At 50.5% G+C, this 18,206-nt stretch overlaps 1 protein-coding gene across 6 annotated transcripts in view; it reads left to right on the plus strand.

The window, feature by feature from the left end:
* Nucleotides 1-18,206, plus strand: part of pik3ap1 (phosphoinositide-3-kinase adaptor protein 1) — a 141,429-nt gene that overhangs the window by 110,134 nt on the left and 13,089 nt on the right. For 4 of the 6 annotated variants that reach the window (XM_069885834.1, XM_069885835.1, XM_069885837.1 and 1 more), the window contains 4 exons: nucleotides 305-385; nucleotides 1,914-2,125; nucleotides 7,925-7,997; nucleotides 14,603-14,758. In XM_069885834.1, coding sequence (XP_069741935.1) covers nucleotides 305-385; nucleotides 1,914-2,125; nucleotides 7,925-7,997; nucleotides 14,603-14,758 — 522 coding nt within the window. The remainder of the gene's footprint in view (nucleotides 1-304; nucleotides 386-1,913; nucleotides 2,126-7,924; nucleotides 7,998-14,602; nucleotides 14,759-18,206) is intronic. The other 2 variants (XM_069885836.1, XM_069885838.1) reach the window with 1 other exon arrangement.

Consider the following 18,206-nt stretch of genomic DNA (forward strand, 5'->3'; position numbering starts at 1 on the left):
TAGGAGGGGGTCGCCACGGTGGCTTGCCTTGCTGCCTTGAGAAAGCTGATGAGGATTGGTGCTACTGTCACATGGCTCCAGTGGCTCTGGACCGATCCTTGCCTTGGGCATCATCAATGGAGTTTGTCTGTTATCTCTGTGACCACATTCCAAGGGTACATGAATGGTGCAGAATTGGTGAGAGTTAATAAGCATGTGTGTGTGAGAGAGAGAGAGAGAGAGAGAGAGAGAGAATAAGTGAGGGACGGGGTGGTTCTGACAGCTCGTGACCACATTTGTTAGAAATAAACGTCTTTTGCTCCAGTGTTTTGCAGTAAAGAGAAGAGAGTGGAGAACATTTACATCTCGCCACTGAACTCCACAGCAGCTGGATACCAGGGCCCAGGTACCTGCCGATGATTCCTCCCCACTCGTCAGACCTCTTCCTCCATTCACCTTCAAACTTTGACCAAGCGGGAAGGACCAACAAGGCGGGGAGAGGAAATCCCGCGTCTGCAGCCCTTGTGTTTCTCAGTTTGGAGGCGAGAGGGGTGGCTAAAGCGGAGGGGGAGTGGGGTTTGTGCTGCAGCAGAGTGGCCAATCGGAGACACCTACATCTGGGGAGGGGAATGGGGCGCGACCAGAGCTTAGAGCAGGAGAGACCAATCAATTCATGGATCATTCCTCCCTAGTTTTACAAAGATGAGCCCCACTGACTCCTTGACAGGTTTACCTATGACGATCACCTCGTGTAATTGAAATGGCTCTGGGGTTTGTGTGAGACTTGAGTCTACCTTTATTATCGAAGTGTAGCAGTTAGCGCAACGCTAAAACAGTAGCAGAGACCCGGGTTCGTATCCCATGCTGTCTGTTAGGAGTCTGTACATTTTCCTCATGGCTGCATGGGCTTCCTCCGGGCGCTCTGGTTTCCTTCCACCTTTCAAAGCGTACCAGGATTATAGCTGAATTGGGTTTAATTGGGGGCATGGACTCGTGGGCCAAAAGGGCCTGTTACCGTGATGTCTATCTACGTATGTAAAAAATAAAAATTTACTATCTGACACCAGAGTGTGGACACGGCTGGAAACAGAGTTGTCGGCTTTAATTCTGCTCTAGATGAGGAGAGTTAGAAGGATTCTTGAAAGATGAATCAACCTCTAGTGTAACAAAGGAGGTCTCACGTGGGTAGGGCCTACACAGTGAATGGGTAGCGTTGTAGAGCAAAGGGATCTCGGATCGTACCTCAGAAGTGGTGTCACAGGTAGATAGGGTGGTCCAAGTGGCTTTTGGCACTTAAACCTTCATCACTCAGAGTACGGAGTGTAGAGGTTGGGAGGTCACGCTGCAGATGTGTCAGACCCATTTGGAGGATTGTGTTCAGTTTTGGTCTCCGTGCTCCGGGAAAGATGTGCAGGGGGAGCAGAGACGATCTACGAGGATGTTGCCAGAACTTGAGGTGCGGGGGTGCCTGAGCTTTCGGAGAGCAGGAGGGTGAGGGGCCATCCCACATGGAGGTGGACAAAATCACGAGAGGAACAGATTGGAATGGTGCCGAGTGTCTCCAGCCCAGAATAGAGGAATTGGTAACAAAAGGATACGTGAAAGTTGAGGGGGTGGTGTTGAGGGGGGGGGGTAACCTTTTTACACAGAGGGTGGTGGAGGCAGAGACTGCCACATTTAAGAAATATTTGGATTGATCCATAGATAGGATGGATTTAGGGGCCAAACACAGGCAGTTGGGTCGTTTCGGTCAGTGGGCAAGTTGGGCCGAGGGCTTGTCTCCATCACGTCACTGACTGTAACTCTGCCTAATTTCCGTAACTCTGTCTGTGTCTCCGTGACTCTGATTGTGTCTGGGATGGAGGTGATCCAGGTTAGGGGGGGGAGTAGATAAGATGGAGCCTCAATGCAAGACTCTCAATGTTCTCTTCCAGCTCTTCCCCCACGCTCGAAGAAGCCCCTGGCCAGAGCCCCATCCAGCGACTACGACCCGTTTGCGGGGATGAAGACCCCTGGGCAGAGGCAGCTGATCACCTTGCAGGAGCAGGTGAAGCTGCAAATGATCAATGTGGATGAAGCCCTGCTGCAGTTCAAAGAGTGGCAGCTGAACCAGAAGCGCCGATCAGACTCGTTCCGCTTCCAGCAGGTATTTCCGTTGGGGGGGAGCCTTGCTGCCAATTCCCATTGGCGTTGGGTCAACACCTGATGGATTAAATTGTTATTTTGCTCCAATTCTTTTTAACGTAATGTAATTGGTTAAGTTCACAAGCAGTAGATGCCATGTGGTCGCATCTTCCAGAACTGAAGTAAGATCCAAGTGAAGGGGGAATTTACTGTTGGATTAGTGCAAGGGGCCGCTCCGTTTTATGTGGTATGTTAATGATTTAGATTGGGATGAATGGCTTTGCGGCCAAGTTTGCTCCTGATATGAAGGAAGGTGGAGGACCAGGTTGGGTCGAGGGATTAGGAGAATGAGCAGAGAACAAGGATCATATTCCGATTGGCTGCCAGCTGCGAGTGGTGTTCCACAGGGGTGGGTGTTAGGGCCCGTACCTATCCACCATCTCTCCTGTGCCTTGCTCTCTTTTCCAACTAATTCCCAAACCGAGGCCCTGGATCCCTTTTGTGTCCCGATCTTGGCCTTGCCTGAGGTCCGAGAGTGAACATCTGTCTCCCTCCTGGGATAATGCCATTCCAAACATCTGCAGTTCTCTGGGAAAGGGAATTCTGCTCAACCTGGGATCAAGTGGCAGACATGGTGTAACAGCACTTCGTATTCCAACTAGAATCCTCCCCCCAATCTCGTTCTTTAGTTTCTTTCTGCCACACTTCTCCCCCACCCCCCCCCCCATAATATCTCTCCCCTTCCCCCTCTCCTACCTAGTGGCCTTTCCTTCACCTCTCTCCCCACCTCTCACACCCTATCACCTCTGGGCCACACCCCCACCCCCCTTCCCCCTTTATTTTACAATTTCACCTTTCTATCTTAGTCTCAATTAAGTTCCCGACCCAAAAGGACGACTGGCCCTTTCTACCCCTGGATGCTGTCTGAGCTGCTGAGTTTTGCTCGTAGAAGATTCCAGCGTCTGCAGCTTCTTGGTTTTGCTTATCCCTGGCCTATCACAGGTTCTGCTCCGGAAGGATCGAACCTCTCTGGATCTTCTTGGACCACTAATAAGGCATGAATGGAAGTTGGAATATTGATGAACAAAGGGAGCTGGGTGTGCAAGGGTCGGGGGCTCGGTAACCAGAGTGCAGAGGTTGAAATTGAGGGGTAACATTTTTATGCAGAGGGTGCATGGTGCAGGTGGTTGAGGCAGGTTGTGTCAGAAACGTATAGATAGACATGTGGATAGGACAGGTTTGGAGGGATATGGGCTAAAGGTAGGCAGGTATAGGGAGGATATTTTGGTTGGCATGGGCAGGAGGGGCTGACGTGTCTCACTCTATGATCATGGCAATGCAGGTGGATAACATGGTCAGGAAGGAATATGGAGGGGGTTTCCCTAGATTAATCAGGGCAGTGAAGGGAGGTTCTGTTCCAAATTTATAAAACATCAGGCAGATATTAGCTGGAGAACCGTGCGTCATTGCATTGGGCACACTCCAGGATGGGGCTGGAGGGGGTGCAGAGGGCACTGACCAGGATGTTGCCTGGGCTGGAGATCAGAACTGCAGAGAAATTTCTTCAGCCAGAGGGTTGTGGGTCTGTGGAATTCGTTTCTGCGGAGGCAAAGTCATTGGGTGTGTTTGAAGCGGAGGTTGATGGGTTCCTGACTAGTGAGGCTGTCGAAGGAAGGCAAGGGAAAAATACATCAGCCATGATTCAAATGGCAGAAAAGACTCGATGAGCCGAGTGGCCCAATTCTGCTCCTACCCTCTCATGGAGCAGTTCAGTTAGGATGAGAGATAGGAGCTGAAGGGTCTTAGAGAAGACGCGTTTGGGGTGATATAAAATAACGAGGGATTAGGTAAATCAGTTGCTGGAGATGAACATGGGCTTCAGGTAATGGGGCAAGGTGTTCTGGGGGGAACCAGAGAATGGTGAGAGCCTGAAATGCACTCCCTGAATGAGAGGCGGTTACGGAGCCGCTGGCGACATTTGAGAAGAGTCATGACGATTGAATTGCCTGGACCAAGAACTGAGGGATTGGGTTGATACTTTTGGTAATCCCTGGTGGAGTACATGTGCTGGGGTTCAATGGCCTGTTTCCGTGCTGTTTGACTCTACAATCGGGAAGTAGAGAGGAAGTGGCAAGATCCTGGTGCCAATTAGAGGGGTACTACAGATCCTTCCACCTGTCGTGTCTGTGCCAACTCTCACGTGACCTATCTCTACCATCCCATTTCCCGGTACCCAGTCTATTCATGGTAGTTCTTACAGCAGAACTGCGCCTAGCACAAGAAACACTCTGAGAAGATGGATTCGGTGTCGAGGCTGCATTGTGCCCAGTTGGAGGGAGTGGGGCTGTTCTTCCAGCTTGCGTTGAACTTCACTGGGACAGTGCAGGAGACGGAGTGGCGGAGGGTCACAGAATTATGGCAGCATTATCAGGGACACAGCACTGTGGCACAGTGGTGAGCGCTGTTGTGCCTCAGCTCCAGGGGCCCAGGTTCGATCCTGACTTGGGGTGATGTCTGTATGGTGTTTACATGTTCTCCCTGGACAGGTTTCCAGGTGCTACAGTTCCCTTCACATTTCAAATACTGGTTAATTGATAAGTGGAAGTTATCCTTTAGTGTAGGTAGAAAGAGCAAAAGAGAGTTAAATTTTGACATACAGCACAGTAACAGGCCATTTTGGCCCACATGTCCGTGTCATTCAATTAACCTACGCCCCTAGTACCTTTTGGTGGGAGGGAACCAGAGTCCCGAGAGAAAACCCACGCAGACACAGGGAGAACGTGCAAATTCCTTACAGGCAGCGCAGGATTCGAACCCTTGTCCTCATCTCTGGCGCCGTAAAGGCTTTGTGCTCACTGCTGCCTTCATGGGCACGTGTACGGAAATGAGCTGAGTGGCCTTTTCTGTCAAAAGAAGAGTAGGTTTGGGGCCTACTGTTTTAGTAGGCCCTCTGTTTGGGGCCTACAGTATTTGAGGGTGCATGGCCACATTCCACAAAGCCTGCATTTGACATGCTCTCGGTGCACAGGAGGCCATGTGGTGAACGCCAAATGCTGTAAACTGAGCTCATTCCAAGTGGATGATTTACCTGGAGTTGGACACCCGCCAGGGTGCTTGGGGATGGCAATGGTGGGTGAGGAATGAATCGGATGGGAGTGGGGGGCAGTGTCGCTGGGCCATTCGGTGAGGACATTGAAAGGATGGCATAGGCAGGTGGGCAGGGCCTGATAGGGAAGAGGGTGTGAGCAGGAGGGGAATCGGCCGTGTGACCCTGGACACAGATGAGGAAAAGTTATGTCATTTGCAGGGCAGCAAAGGTGGGAGAATGGAGCGAGTCTCATGGGGAGAAGCAGCAGGAGGTCATTGTTTGCTGACAAATCCACGAGCAGCTAAGGAAGGAGATTTTGGGATGAGAGCAGGACTAATTCTCAGTGAGGTGAAGGAGAGGTCCAAGGCAGGGCTGGGACCACATGAAACCATGCAGCCTCATTCAACAGCACCTCTCTGTGAGGAGGAAGTGAGTGGCGTTGAAGGAGAAGCTTTTTAACGTGGGAGTGAATTGAGACAGGCGGAAGAGGGTGCTGGCGAGGAGGCTGGGGTGGGGGGGGTGAACTCTGGTCAAGGAAGAAATGGAGAGAAACACGAAAGTCTGCAGACGCTGTAATTGTGGTCAAAAACACGGAAGTTTTGGAGAAATTCAGCTGGTCTCCCAGCGTCCAGAGGGGGGATGATATATTCTGGCCTGAGCCCTTCTTCAAGGAATGAGTACAAAGCAGGCAGGCGCCTGCATTAAAGGGAATAACACGGGAGAAGTTGAGGGGGGGTGGTGGGTGGGTGGGAGAAGTGCAGATCTACTGACAAAAGGTGTTAATTGGATAGGGTGGGAGGACATGTAGGGGAGGGGTAGGCCCCCAGCTCTCACGTTCAGAACACTGCATTACTTTACCTTTTATGAATGGGACTTAATTCCTCCTGTATCCAGACACCCCATCTTCCATCTGGGCACTGAAACCAAGCACCCCACTCCCCCTTCCATCTTCCCCCCCACCCCTGTCTCCTTTTCTCTAGCTCTGTTTCTCACCTCATCTTCCACCTGGGCACCCTCCTACTCCAAAACCAACCCACCCCCCTCCTCCATCATCTTCTTCCCTCCACCCCCCCCACCCGTCTCTCTCTTCCCTTTTCCCTCCAGCTCCTTTCAGAGAATCAGAATCAGAATTTATTGTCGTGAGCAAGTCACAAAATTTGTTGTTTTGTGGCAGAAACGCAGGGCAAACATTTCTATAAACCATCTTACAACAATAAATAAAAACAGCACACGAAAAATCAAAGTGAGGCAGTGGTCTGTGGTTCATTGATCATTCGGGAATCCGATGGTGGCAGGCAAGAAGCTGTCCCTGTGCCGCTGAGTGCTCGCCTTCAGGCTCCCTGATGGTGGTGGGTCTTTGAGGATAGAGGCTGCTTTCTGAAGACACCGCCTCATGTAGATGTTCTCGATGGAGTGGCCATGGTGTTGCAGGCCACGTTAACAACCCTCTGGAGTTTATTCTTGTCCTGAGCATTGGTGCCTTCGTACCAGGCAGGGATGCAACCGGCCACCTGTCGACGTTTTCGAGAGTGTTCGGTGACGAACCAAATCTCCTCAGACTCGTCACAAAATCATATCCAATGCACACTTCTTGTCTGTTGGTCTGTACTCCGCTCCCTCCCATTTCCCCCCTTCCCTTTCTCTCCCCTGCCTTTATTCAGATGCCTTCCTGTTTTTTGCTTATAGGGTTCTGGCCTGAAGAGTCGGTAATATACCTTTACCTCTGATGGACGCTGCAGGACCTGCTGAGTTCCTCCAGATTTTCTTTGTCTTCCTGATGTCCCTCCTCACTTTCTCGCCAACTTCAAACTTGTGTTGGTTGGGTGTCTTTATCTTTGAAATGTCAGTAAGATATCAATAAGATAGGAAGAGTGCAGAGAAGATTTACTAGGATGTTGCCCGGATGTCAGGAACTGAGTTACAGGGAAAGATTAAACAGGTCGTGGCCACACAGTTGGCATAGCGATTAGCACAATACCTTTACAGTGCCAGCGATTGGGACCGGGGTTTGAATCCTCCACTGTCCGTAAAGAGTTTGTACATTCTCCCCGTGTCTGCATGGGTTTTCCCCGGGGGCTCCAGTTTCCTCCCACCATTCAAAAACGTACCAGGGGTGTAAATTGAGCGGCACAGTCTCTGGGCTGAAATGTTAACGTATGCTGTGTGTCTAAATTTTAAAAATTAAAATTTATATTTAAAGAAGGTTAGGACTTTATTCCCTGGAGTGCAGAAGAATGAGGGGAGTTTTGATAGAGGTGTTTAAAATTATGAGGGGGATAGACAGAGTAAATGTAAATAGGTTTGTTCCACTGAGGGTAGGTGAGATACACGGGTTCAGAGTGAAGATTGAGGGGGAACTTCTTCGCTCAGAGAGTGATGGGAGTGTGGAATGAGCTTCCAGCTGAAGTGGTGAATGCGAGTTCAATTTTAACATTTAAGAAGAATTTGGGCATTCATGGATGGGAGAGGTATGGACTGGGTGCATCACAGGTTCAGCAAAGACTAAATGGGCCAAAGGGGCCTGTTTTGTTCTATGGTTCTTTAGATCAATCATTAGATTAACTCCTTTCTCCTTTCCCCAGCTGCCTTGCTAGAAGACCTTCTGTTTTTATTGGCGAGACATTGTTTTGTCCCTTCCATCAATGACCCCTGCACGCTGGGGAAGGGACAGTGAGAACTGGGGTACTCGTTAATCCTGGGAGGGAGATCTGACTGTGTCTTTCTGCCCACTAGGAAAACCTGAAGAAGTTGCGCGACAGTATCACGCGTAGACAGAACATGAAAGGACGGGCCGGCAAACATCAAGGTGAGTTCGAAGACATTATAAGGCACTGGTGAGATCTAACTTGGAGAATTGTGAGCAGTTCTGGGCTCCTCATTTAAGAAAGGGTATGCTGACGTTGGAGAGGGTTCAGAGGAGGTTCACAAGGATGATTTTGGGAATGAAAGGGTTATCATATAAAGAGTGTTTGACAGCTCTTGGAATTTAGGAAAATAAGGGGGAATCTCATTGAAACATATTGAAAGTTGTGGACAGAGTCAATGTAGAAAGGTAGTTTCCAGTGGTGGGAGAGTCTAGAGTGAGAGGGCATAATTTCGAGAGATCCAAGATGGCAGCGAGAGGCTTGTAAAGTGACCCAAGAGCTCCCCGAGGAAAAGAGAATAAAGGATAGATACAAGAAGATCTCCCAAAATAAAAAGACTCAAAAAGAAGGAAGACAACCAAGGATATGAATTCTTTTGCATTCACCACTTCAGCTGGAAGCTCATTCCACACTCCCATCACTCTCTGAGCAAAGAATATGAAAGAGGGAGAAGGGAAAGAACAAAAAGATGGGAAAAAGAAGGAAGAGGCAGGACAGAGGAAGAGACTCACCACGTGGTGGAGGTGGAGAGGCCGACCTGGGGCCTAGCGGGGTGTCGGCGGCAGGAGCAGTGAAGCCCTGAAGCTTCCTGAGGGAACGGGAATCGCCCAGGAGGGAGAGACTGGATGGCCCCGATATGGGTGGATCTCGAGGGGGCCAGGGGGAAAGATGCGACCAAAGCGGTGAGAGAGCTGTTGGGTGCGGGAGACGCGGAGGCCCGAGGTCGTGGGGGCCTAGTCGAGGAGGAGCTGACAGCGACGCGGGTGACGATGGAAGCGCTGTTGGGCGCAGGAGATCGGGGGAGCCAAATCGAAGTGGAGTTGGGGGCGATGCTGGTGGTGGTGGAGAGAAAGACCCTGCGGGCTGGAAGCAAAATAAAATTAAAGACAAGGACTTAACTGGTAAGGCCGCTCCAACCAACGGGCGCAAAGAGGTCGACTCTGAGGCGTCAGAAGGCATTCGAGGTGTCGGGCCTGGAGGACTCCAGGAGCAGCACGGCCAGAGGGAATCTGGCATGAAAATACCACGGCAGGACGGCCTGGGGCCGGAAAGCGAGCTGGAGGAAGATGAAGAATGAGGGAGTAAAATAAGGACATTACAGGGAGGTGAAAGAGAGATAAAGGGGGCAGAGGGCATGATGTCTCTTGCCAGAGAGATACTGGAGGCCATTGGCCAGATAAAAAGAACTTTGAAGACACTGGTTCCAGGGCAGTGAGCATCAAAGAAAGGCTGGAGAACCTGACAGAAATGGTTTCTGAAACGGAGGAGAGAATTGAGGGAGTGGGAGAAAGATTGGATGAGAGAGAGCAAAATGGATGGATGGGAAAAGGATGGGGTAAAGATGTGGTAGATACCTTAGAAAGCATCAGCAGGAGGAATTGTGGGGGGGAAGGGGAAGGAGGGGAGAGACATGGTGAAGTTCCTGAAAAAGTGATCCCAGATACACTGAGGAAGGAACAAATTGGAAATAATCTATGAATAGAATGGGCCCACCAGTCTCTCACTCCCCCAGCCCCTGCCCGGGGCCAAGACTCCTTCACTACCAGGGTAGAGAGAGGATTTTACGGGTGGCAGTGGTGGGTGTGAAGACTGGGGTGGAATATGAGGAGGGGAGAAGGTTTTATTCTACCCAGTGGGCGCTATTGAAACGCAGGAGGGAATATGACCCGGTTATAAAGAGCAAAAAGGGATCGAGTTTACCCTCCTTCACTCAGCAAAGCTGAAAATAGTGAGGGTGGGGGGGCAAGAAAGGTTTCTAAGGATCCAAGAGAGGCAACGGACTTTGTAAGAACCCCGGCACCATTTTGGGATTAAATGTAAATAAGGGAGAAAGGTCACAACCACCAGGTGTTGTTGCAGAGAAGCTCATGAACTGTTCACGCCTCAGTTGCAATGACCTTGAAACCAACAAAAATGACAACTTGCATTAAGTGTTTTCAATAGACGATTAACAGCCTCAGGCAGGGTAAGGGAGCTGCCAATGGAGTTGAGGCTGGCTTGGTGACCCAGTGATCCACAGTGAAACTCGAAAGTCCGCAGTCCCTGTGATCGTAATAAAAACACCGAGATGCTGGAAGAACTCAGCCGTTTCATAGCGACCATGAGGTAAAGATATACAACCAACATTTCTGGCCTGAGGCTTTCTTCAAGGTATAAAGAAGGGCTCAGGCCTGGTGAACAGTAATTGGTCTTTCAATGCTGCAACACCAACTGAGTTCCCCCAGCAGCTCTGTAGCCCCTTTCACACTTGCATCCCACTAAACTGGCTGGGTGGGGTGGGGGGTTTGGCTTTTCACACTTGACCACTCCTAACTGGGATAGTGAATACTTTTACACTTGCAAGGAGCCTTGGTTCTACCTTCTACCGGTGATGTCATGACGCATTGAGGGATGGTGAGCCTGCCCTAAATCCTGATCAATGTATTATGATCTAATATTTGAACAAAATTAATCATGCCTAATTATAATGTAATTAAGCTTTATGTACATCACAATATGAGCCCTTCAGCCCTTGTTGTTGTGTCAACCTATATAAACCTTTCTAAGCGTGGGAAAGTGCTAGCAATAAATAGCAATAGCGGACAATTTTTAAACACGGTGAGAAAGTTTGTAGTGCTGTAGTGCTCAATTTATATAGTGTGGGAACATTGGTAGTACTATCGCGTACGAGTTATAAATGGCATGGGGGAAAAAGCGATGGCGGACCTGCCCTCCTAGAATTCCATGAAGCAGAGAAAGGGCTGTATGCCCGGCTGCATACATGGAGTATTCATAGAGAGATTTCTCTGCTGCACAGAATTCTGGGAAGTCAGGTCAGTGTGCAACGCTATCGAACAGAAAGCAGAAACAAAACATAAAGTCTGTTCAACAGGGTTTATTCTACACAAACTTCCACAGAGCTGGCTCTGAGACTGACCTCGAGGGGCTTGATCTAGCTTTTATCCCAGAGGGTGATTGGCAGCCGACCGGGTGGGGCTTGGTCCATTCAGGTCGGCTGATTGACAACCAGCCAGGTGTTGCCTTCTCCTCCAGTGCTCTTCCTGCAGGTACACAGGTCACCCCCTGCAGTCGGCTAGTGGTGTATCACCACATTCACCCCCTTCTTTAAAATTGTCCCTGGTGGGGGAGGTTACACTCCATGTTCTACAAAGCCCCAAACGTATGTACATTATATACGTTTAGACGAGAACATTGCTGCTGTGGGCGCCCCACGGCCTTGTAAGTACTGTGGGTCCTAGTGTGGGTCAGATCGACGATCGCGCCAAAACTGCCCGGCCAGAAATCAGTACCTTTCGAGATGTGGCAAGAAAGGCCACTTCGCTAAGGTATGCCTTTCAAAGCCCACCAGCAGCTCAGTAGCCCTCTATGACCAGTCCCCCTTCTACCCGGTCTCGGCCACGTGCGATTGCCGGGCGACGCCATTGCCCTCGCAGCAACATCTAGCCTCCCCAACCTCGGCAGCACTACTTCCAGCTTTGCCAGCAACAATCGCCATGTGTGCACCATACGCCCAGACCAGCCCTCGACCTCGCCAGTGCCGCCCTGCTAAGATGCCATGTTGGTGATAGGCCGACTTCAGGTCAATCGTAGAGAAGACCCTGTAGCGGGCTATCTCGTTGAACATGTCAGCTATCCTCAGTAAACAGTAGGCGTCCAGTTGGGTGTACCGGTTGATGGTCTGGCAGTAATCCATGATCATCCTCGGCTTGCTACCCCCTTTGACCATCAGGACTTGGGCTCTCCAAGGGCTGTTGCTGGGCTCCATGACACCTTCTGCCAGAAGCCGTTGAACCTCTGCCCTGATGAAGTCTGTCCGCAGCGCAATAGCACCTACTTCTGGCAGCTATCAGCTCACAGTCTGGCGTGAGGTGTGAGAAGAGGGTGGGAGGGGCAATGCGCAGTGTGGAGAGGCCGCAGGTCGGCCGGGGCACTGTGGAGTGTGAGTGGAGGTAGGGGCCCCCCCGAAGGCGAGGGTGATGCTCTGCAGGAGGCATTGGAAGTCTATGCCCAGGAGGACTGGAGTGCAGAGTTGGGGCATGACCAGGAGCCTGAACCCAGTGTATGTCTCCTCCCCCCATTCAGATCAGCCTAGCAACACCCGAGGGTATTAATAGTTCGGTCCTGGGCAGCGAAGGCGATAGAGAAGGTGGTGAGGTGGATTTTGAGTTTCAGAGAGTGAGCCATGTTCAGGTGAATGAAGCTCTTGGTGTTGCCACTGTCGATTAGGCACTTCGTTACCTGCCCATTGACTTTGACATCATGGAGTGCCTGAGGCCATGAGGGATGTCTCTGGTCAGTGTGATGGCCACTAGGACCATCTCGGGGTCCGAGTCGTTATTGTCCGATTGTCCGATGGCGGAGGCGAGTCATGGCCAGTGTTCTCCGTAGGTGTGGAGTGCAGTATGTGGCAATCAGCTGCATCCGGAGGTGTGGGGTGCGCCGGTAGGGTGGCCTAGTCAGCACCCATGTTGACCACATCGTCATCGGTGCTGTGCTCGTTGTAGGCCTGGGAGGTCCCGGGTGGCTGTAGTGTCTGTGCCTGCCTGGCACAAAATGGCAGCGGCAAAGTTGGCCTTTGCACTGGTTGCACCGGGGGAAGTGACATCACGCTGTCAGCGCTGGTAACATCATTGCGGGCAGTGTAAGTGACGTCACTCCGTGGACCGGAAGTAACGCCATTGTAGTCTGCAGACATGGCATCTTAGCAGGGCGGCGAGATCGAGGGCTGGTCTGGGCGTATGGTGCTCACACGGCGATTGTTGCTGGCAAGGCTGGAAGTAGTGCTGCCGAGGTTGGGGAGGCTTAATGTTACTGCGAGGGCAATGGCGTCGCCCGGCAATCGCACGTGGCGGAGACCGAGTAGAAGGGGGACTGGTCATAGAGGGCTGCTGAGCTGCTGGCGGGCTTTGAAAGGCATACCTTAGCGAAGTGGCCTTTCTTGCCACATCTTGAAAGGTACTGATTTCTGGCCGGGCAGTTTTGGTGCGATCGTCGATCTGACCCACACTGGGACCCACAGTACTTACAAGGCCGTGGGGCGCCCACAGCAGCAATGTTCTTGTCCACTGTGTGATTTTGGGCCACAGCTGCTGTCTGTGCTGACCACGTAGAGACCTGGGGAAACCTGGAGTCAAATGCTTTGGTGTGCAGGGCTGCTGCCTCCAGGGTTCAGACGACCTCCACTGTTTTGGCCAGGGAGTAGATATTGTCCTCCAGCAGCTTCTACTTGACGGCTCTTGAGCATGGACCCCAGACATAGGTGTCTCTAATCAGCCTTTCAACCTCCCTTTTGTACACTCCGGGTTCTGCGAGACACAGTCGGGCTAACTCACATAGTGGTCGCAGGTAGGACTTGGCCGTCTCTCCGGGCAGCTGATCACGAACACTCAGAAGGTTCCTTGCGAAGAGCATGTTTGTGGGAGGTTCACATATGGTTTCTTGGGTGTTCAGAGTACTTGTGCAGTCTTTGATGGCCTGGAAAGCTAGGGGACCCAGCTTCGAGTGGAGTAAGACGAACCTTTTCCTGTTGGAGTCTAGGATGTCGTCAGCATGTGCCTCGATTACTGCTTCGACTGTGTGCTTCCAGATTTCGAAGTCTGCTTGTGCTTCCGGATGGCGTGGTCGACTTCGATCGAGGCTCCCGACATTCAGGAGCTTCTCCATTACAGTTTCAAATTTTATGTTGAATAAATTGTGTTGCGCTATTGAACAGAAAGCAGACACAAAAAATAACATCTGTTCAACAGGCTTTATTCAACATAAACCCACAGAGCTGGCTGTGAGAGTGGCTGTGCTGGCTCTGAGACTGATCTCGAGGGGCTGGATCTGGCTTATATCCCGGAGGGTGATTGACAGCCAACCAGGTATTGCCTTGTCCTCCAGTGCTCTTCTGCAGGTCGCCCCCTGCAGTCGGCTAGTGGTGCATCACCACAGTCCGCCATTGCTTTCTCTCCATGGTCTTTTTAAATTGTGTGCTACAGTGCTACCAATTTTCCCACGCTGTTTAAAAATTGTCCGCTCTTGCTGTTTATTGCTAATTATTTCCTCTCTCTCTCCCACTGCAACTTTCTCACGGCAAAGTTTATACCTTCATTTTAATCTTTTCTTCCTGCACTCACACATAAAACTTGGGTCATTCCAGTCCCACAATACAATTACCCGTTTCACACTTGCCTGACTGCAACGCTGGCATCTACCGACGCCGGGGATTGTACTGGAGGTCGAGGCCATCAATCAGATGATGTCATATCCCGCCGGCAGTAAGCTGATTTTGCTTTCACACTTGGCACTTTAAAGGCTGATTGGTGTTTGATTCCCGGGATCACTGGCAAAAGGGGCTTGTGTTTTCAGGTGGTATTTTTTACTAAATGTGACCAATTAACTCGATGTCGAATAATCATTAGGCATCATGTGCAATTGTAATTGTAGGACAGTTCCTACAGGCTTGGTTGCACCGTGTTTGTTTTTTAATCCCAGAGTCATGTCCGATATGATCTCCTCTGTATGTCAAGTGTATTAAAACATAACTCCTGTGATGGCTACTTAGAGATGGAGATCACCCTTCCTGCGCGGCCACAGGACGTCCTGGAGAGTGCAGAGTGTGGAGTGTATGAAGCTAACCCAAGATTCATCCCCCAAAGCCCATTCCAGGATGGGATACAACGAGGACAGTGGAACACGGGCAGTACCTCCAGCACCACAAGTATGAGCACGTTTCCAGGATTCCTTCATTGTCATGTAATAAAACAGAAAATGTGATATTACACAAAATTTCCTTTAGTCGACCGTAAGGCAGACTTTAGAGATTTGCAGTAAGCGGGAATTACAGTTAGAGAAAGAGAAGCAAAGGATTTCCCCCCCCCCACCACCCCACCCCCCCCAGAGTCATTGACCATCAGTGGATTCACCTCCAGCCTTTAGTCCAAACCAGCGGCAACCTGAGCTCCAGACCCAAACCTCTGACATCATCAGCACTCTCTCGCGTCCCTGATCCGATACCTGGTACCCCCGTCCTGCCAAGTCTCGAGCCTGTCTCCAGCAGCCGCAGCCTGCAAGGGTTCCTCGCCTCGAGTCACCAAAACAGCCTTGAGTGTTCTTTATCCTCGGAGCCGGTCGCTGGCCCGCTGCCGTGGGTCATCTCCTCTGCTTCTCCTTCTCAAACAGGGGGTTGGGAGGGGGATAGTCTCCCTGTTTTCTGATCCCCTGTGCCAGTCCTCTGCTTCCCTGGAGTCTGCAACCACTTGAGGCCACTGCCGGGTACAGACACCGCCATCTTGAGCCCCAGACCCCACAATTGCAGGACTTTAAAATAAACCACCACCGCTCCTTTAAAAACCTGACGGCAGTCGGACTGGATGGTTGGATTCCACGGGAGCGCTGTGTCTCCACTCTCCCCGGGTCCACACCAGTAGTAACGTTGCCGTTACAGGAGCTCCAACAACGCCCCTGAGACATTATTTATCTAGGCATGAGTTTGATGGCGGCCAAATGCACTAAATTGTGGGGCAGAGGCAATACACAGTGGTGGATTGGTAGTGACACCCCCTCAGAACAGAGGGGAAGGTCATTTAAACCCATCGTGGCCTTTGCTGGGCCCTTATCCTCCCTCCCTTTACCCACAGAATCACTGAGGCAGGAGGAGGTTGTACTACTACCGGCACTTTGCAAGTTCTTCCTCCACAGCCTAGTTTTCTCTCTCTCCTTGCCCTTCTTCCCTCCTCTCTCTCTCTCCCTCTTTTCCTCTTTCTCTCTGTCTATCTCTCTCTCTGTCTCTCTCTGTCTTTTCCTATTTCTCTCTCTCTGTCTCTCTACCTCTCTCTCTCTCTCTCTCTTTTACTCTCTCTCTCTCTACCTCCCTCTTTCCCTTTCTCCCCCTCAACTTTTTCCTCCCTTTAACTGTGCTGATCCCATCTCCGATGGTTCCCTGAACCTGCAATGATCTGTAGATCTTGGCCTTTTCTGGACTCCCTCATTGAGGTACTGTTAGGGAGAGAATTTCTAGGATGTGGCAGGTTCTAGTGAAGAGATTTCTTCTCATTTCTGTCCTGAAAGGCTGGTCCTTGAAATGATCAGCATTTCTTTACAACCCAACCTTAAACATTCTGCATCTACCCCGTAATCTGCGCGTTTCTTATTCTTCTGAGTGTTGGCAGTCTGTATAATCTCTGCTGACAAAACAACCTTGTCGTACAAGAAGCCATCCAATGAACTATCATTACAACCTTTCTTCATGCTCCTCTAATTACGGTCTCCCTGGAGACACATACGATTCCAGTTGAACATCTGAAGACAAATCTACCTCTTTTAAACTGAAGCACCTGGGTCGCCCTCCTGGGACCTGAGTGCGATTACTGGGGCAAAGGTGCTGGAAGCACTTTTTAAGCTGCAGGGGGATTGACCCATTAAGTGGCCCACCCAGCGATTTAAGGGGGATCCCACCCCCGCAATGATGTGTCACGTACTCACCGGAAGTACGCGCGGATGTTCGGATGCTGGCTGCCCGGTTACGCAAGCACTGACGTCACCGGAATAAGCGGGTCGGCCATTTTTTTATTTCAATATGCAAGTTTAAGTGGGTTCCCTGACTACCTCAGAGGTAGGTCAGGGACCCGGTTGGATTCCGAAGGGGTTGACCAGGCCAGACCCTTTCTAACTGGGGCACTAATTGCCCAGTTAACGCCATTTTGCATGACAGTTTGAAAGAGCCTCTTGATGCAAGGACCAATACCCGGTTTCTCTGTTCTGTGCTGTGGTCTTACCCTGATTGCCTTCATTCTGATGTTAACATTAAGGCTACCCCAGCTCCTTTTATGTTCCCTTCTAAAGGGCAAGGGTCAAGATTCAAGATTGTTTTATTGTTTTATTACACAATATCCGGCACTTCACGAGGCTGCTCCGGGTGGCACGACCAGTTGTCCTCCTTACTCATCCTACCTTTCACTCTCAACTATACAACGCCATGTACAACATCGTGGCCACCAAGGTCAGGTCACACAAGACTTCCTTGTCGCCATCTATGATGAGCTCTGGCACCTAAAAAATCAGCACTGCCCCCCGGAAATGAGGGGCCCAAAACTGCTCACAATCCTCCCAGTGAGGCCTCAACATCACTCTTACATTCTATTCCTCTTGAAATGAATACCTGCGCTGCATCTGCCTTCCTCACCACCATCTCAACCTGCAGGTTTGCCTTCTGGCCATCCTGCACGAGGACTCCCAGGTCCCTTTGCATTAGGGTATTCTCAGTTTTCTCTCCATTTAAAAATTGGTCTACCTATTTATGTTTCTACTGAAGTGCGTGGCCGAACACTTTCCAACATTGTATTTCAGTTACCACTTCTCTGCCCATTCTCCGAACCTGTCCAAGTCCTTCTGCAGCCTCCCTGTTCCTTCCACACCACCTGCTCCTCCACCTACCTTCGTATCATCTACAAACTTGGCCATCCATTCCATAATCTAAATCAGTAACCTGCAACATAAAAAAGAGTGGCCCCAACACCGACCCCTGTGAAACATCACTCGCAGCCGGCAACCAATCAGACGGTGATCCTCGTATTCCCACTGCTTCCTGCCAATCAGCCAATGCTCTGCCCACTCGAGTATGTTTCCTCTTATATCGTGGGCTCTTGTTAAATCAGCTCACGTGCGGCACCTTGTCAAAGGCCTTCTGAAAATCCATATACACAACATCCACCACAACATCCATTGCGTCTCCCTTATCCAGCTGGCTTGTCACTTCCACAAGGAATTCCAATGGGTTGGTCAAGCAAGCTTTAGCCCATCCTGTCATGTCCCTGTCATGCGTAACTTCATCTTTTACTCTCAACTCCAACATCTTCAGGCAAAACCGGCTTATAATTTACTTTCTGCTGTCTCTCTCCCTTTTTGAATAGTGAAGTAACATTTGCAATTTTCCAGTCCCCTGGGACTAGGCCAGAATCTATTGATGTCTGAAAGACCATGACCAACACCTCCACAATCTCTACTACTGCTCCTTTCAGAACCTGAGGGTGCAATCCATCTGGTCCAGGAGACTAATCCACTCTTAGCCCATTAACGGCCCTTGTAACGGCAATCACTTCCCTGATACTGTTCAACATCTGGCACACTGCTGGTATTTTCCACAGTGATGCATAATACTTATTTAATTC

Source organism: Narcine bancroftii, chromosome 6 (genome assembly GCF_036971445.1).
Source record: "Narcine bancroftii isolate sNarBan1 chromosome 6, sNarBan1.hap1, whole genome shotgun sequence".
NCBI lineage: Eukaryota > Metazoa > Chordata > Chondrichthyes > Torpediniformes > Narcinidae > Narcine > Narcine bancroftii.